General features: G+C 48.2%; 1 protein-coding gene across 5 annotated transcripts in view; it reads right to left on the bottom strand.

Moving 5' to 3' along the window:
* CLASP1 (cytoplasmic linker associated protein 1) overlaps positions 1-2,839 on the bottom strand; it is a 169,814-nt gene that overhangs the window by 120,560 nt on the left and 46,415 nt on the right. For all 5 annotated transcript variants that reach the window (XM_018558092.1, XM_018558094.1, XM_018558095.1 and 2 more), the window contains exon 7: positions 556-623. In XM_018558092.1, coding sequence (XP_018413594.1) covers positions 556-623 — 68 coding nt within the window. The remainder of the gene's footprint in view (positions 1-555; positions 624-2,839) is intronic.

Below are 2,839 nucleotides of genomic sequence, written 5' to 3'. Positions count from 1 at the left end.
CTTGTTTTGTGTGACATCCGATTGGAGCAATGCAGTGACAGTCGCCACCATTCTGCCTCCTGGTACCAAGTGACGCCATACAATTCTGTGTACTGCTATCACACGAGATTAGCGCGCGCACTATGGAGGCTTCTAGCGGCTTCGCTCGGGGGAGAAGTAAAGCTTCCACCTGATTGTAAATTCTGTGTACAAAGCGCAGAGAGGCCGATGTGACGATTACAGGCCCGGGCCGACAATCGCTCTGCCAATAGGGACGAGTCCCCCATCTGCATAATTATACACAACAGACGTGACACTCTGCACATAATTAGTGGTTCAAAAAACAGACTGAAAAACAAGCCGCCGTCTCCGCTCGGAGGGTCCAATAATGAATGCGCGAGGAGGAGAGAGTCCTTGGGGTAACTTAGCAACAAGCAGAGATGGTATCCGTCTCCCAGGCTGATCCGGTGACTGGGAATCATTTCACATTACAGCTCCGACAGCACGGTCCCCTCCGCCACCAAAGCACACAACCACGGCACGCAGACCCCCCAAAAAAACCAGCCTTGTACGTACCCAGCGATGTCTGGATCATGGCCCCGGATTTCTGCACTTCGTCGAATTTGGCAAAAATGACATTCAATCTGTAAACAGAAAGAGAAGCATGAGGGAGGCAGGACGGAGTGATGGCATGAACGCAGCTTCGCAGCCAGTGCACAGCTCCCTCTAGCAATGTTCTCTATACTCTGCACTACGAAGATCTGGTCTGGATTTTCTGAGCGGCTGCAGCAGCACGGGCACACTTCAGGAGAATAATGCCGTCCACCAGAGCTTAGCTGTACGAGAGCCTGCACGAGACGCTATTCCTGGCTGCCGACGCGGAGAAATAAAGCTGATTTTCCTCACTCCGCTAATTCTGGACTTCTCCAGCCGCCCCGCTCAAAGTGATTTATAAACAGAGAAGTCTCAACAATGTGAGGCGCTGACACTGGAGGAGGCAGAGATCCAGATTAGCAGGACAGCGTCACACAGAGCTCTGCAAGTACGCCAGGCTCGTTAAAGGGGAAGCGGCGCCCAAAATGAGATCCGCTCGGTGCTGCAAGATTTTTATTGTTATTGTACGAAGCAACTCTCCTAAACCTGCTGCCAATGGCTGACTCCTTTGTATACTGCAACTTACTGTGACACTAAGGCCTGGTTCACACCTGGTTCATTCCTACGCTCTGTAAAACGCTCAACATGTGATAACAAATGATTGCCTATGGGCATGGCTCCCACCCGGGCATTTTACAGCGCGTAGGAAACCGCTGCAAAACGCTCTACGCCCAAAGTAGTACAGGAGCTTCTTTGGGGCGTATTTGCCGCGCGTATCCATTGGGATACAGCCAGGTAGCCCTCGGAAACGCGTGCTAGTCGCGCTTTTTTTTAATATATATTCTATTCTATATAATATAGTTAAATCTTAAAATTCCTTTCAAGTCCCTGAACAGCAATGTATCTTATTTGTGCATCACTCGGCTGTAGATCCTCCAATCATCTCTGAATTGGTGCCGACACTGTCCTTCCTTCTGGAGGGGGGCTACGTCTGTTCCCCATGGTCCCTGTGTGTGTTGTAAAGTAGTCACCGCTCCAAGCTCCCCCCCCCCGGGATGGACTACAATCTCATGTTTAGTTTACTGCTTTGTATTGAGATTGTAGTCCATCCCGGGAGCAAGGTTGGAGCGGTGACTACTTTACAACACACACAGGCACCATGGGGAACAGAAGGAAGGACAGTGTCAGAGATGATTGGAGGATCTACAGCCGAGTGATACACAAATAAGATATATTGTTGTTCATAATTCGAGGACCTGAATGGATTTTTATGATTTAACTCGAGTTTTGTGTCACTTTAAACTACGACAAAAAGAAAAAACAAAACAGTTGTCACTAGACTGCTAATTGACTCCTTGTCCAAAAATTCAGGTTTAGGGGAAGAAAACAATTATGTTCTGTATTGCCATTATACCCATAAACCATCGGATTTGGGAGAATTGGAGAGGGTAGCTACCGGTTACATTTGTTGCTGTTATTTGGGGACTTCTATTGCTGTTAATGAGTACGAGTCTCCAGAGACTGAACTGACAGGGTGAGAGATTGGTTACATACATACAGGTAATCACATCTATGTCCGGCTGGTAAAGATCCACAAACCATTACAGAAGTCTCTGCAATCAACTGATAACAGCCGGCGCGGGAAATCCTTCACGGGGGACAATTATTCCGGGACGCTTGGCTAAGAGTCCCCGCTCACTTCCTCTTGTTTCTCAAGACAGAAAGTGAAAGAAATTCTCCCCAAGGGCACAGAGAACAAAAACAAACTAAATATAAATGGCGTTGTTGTTTCAGGCTCTCATGCTACATAGTGGTTAGTAAATCTGAAGGAGATCCTTTAAATGGCCTCACAGTCATAATATAGGAGGCCCATCAGGAGGGGAGACCCTGTCAGGGATGAGTAATAACCAGCAATGCTGCAGCCTCATGCTGCCCAGTATTTGGGGGCAATAGCCTGAGAAGACAGTAAACCGGAAGTAGGTGAACTCCAGCCAGACATCCCATCATGCATTGCCTCTGGGAGTGATGCCTGGGGCTGTCGCAGTCTTGCAATGTATAATGGGATTTGTAGCCCTGCAGTAGCTGGAGGGCCAGAGATTGCCTATACCTGGATTTTGTAAAACGTCAGTCATCAGGGTGAGATATATAATCAAAATATGTCATCACTGGCAGCATGAAAGAGTGCGCACCTGTCTGCAGGAGAGATAGAAGGGGGAAGTAAGAGGTTAAAGAGAGTGAGAGGAGGAGGGGAGGGGGGAGAGAGAAA

The sequence above is a fragment of the Nanorana parkeri genome, unplaced genomic scaffold (genome assembly GCF_000935625.1).
Source record: "Nanorana parkeri isolate BGI_ZX_2015 unplaced genomic scaffold, ASM93562v1 scaffold320, whole genome shotgun sequence".
Lineage (NCBI taxonomy): Eukaryota > Metazoa > Chordata > Amphibia > Anura > Dicroglossidae > Nanorana > Nanorana parkeri.
This window is presented reverse-complemented; position numbering and strand designations above follow the sequence as displayed.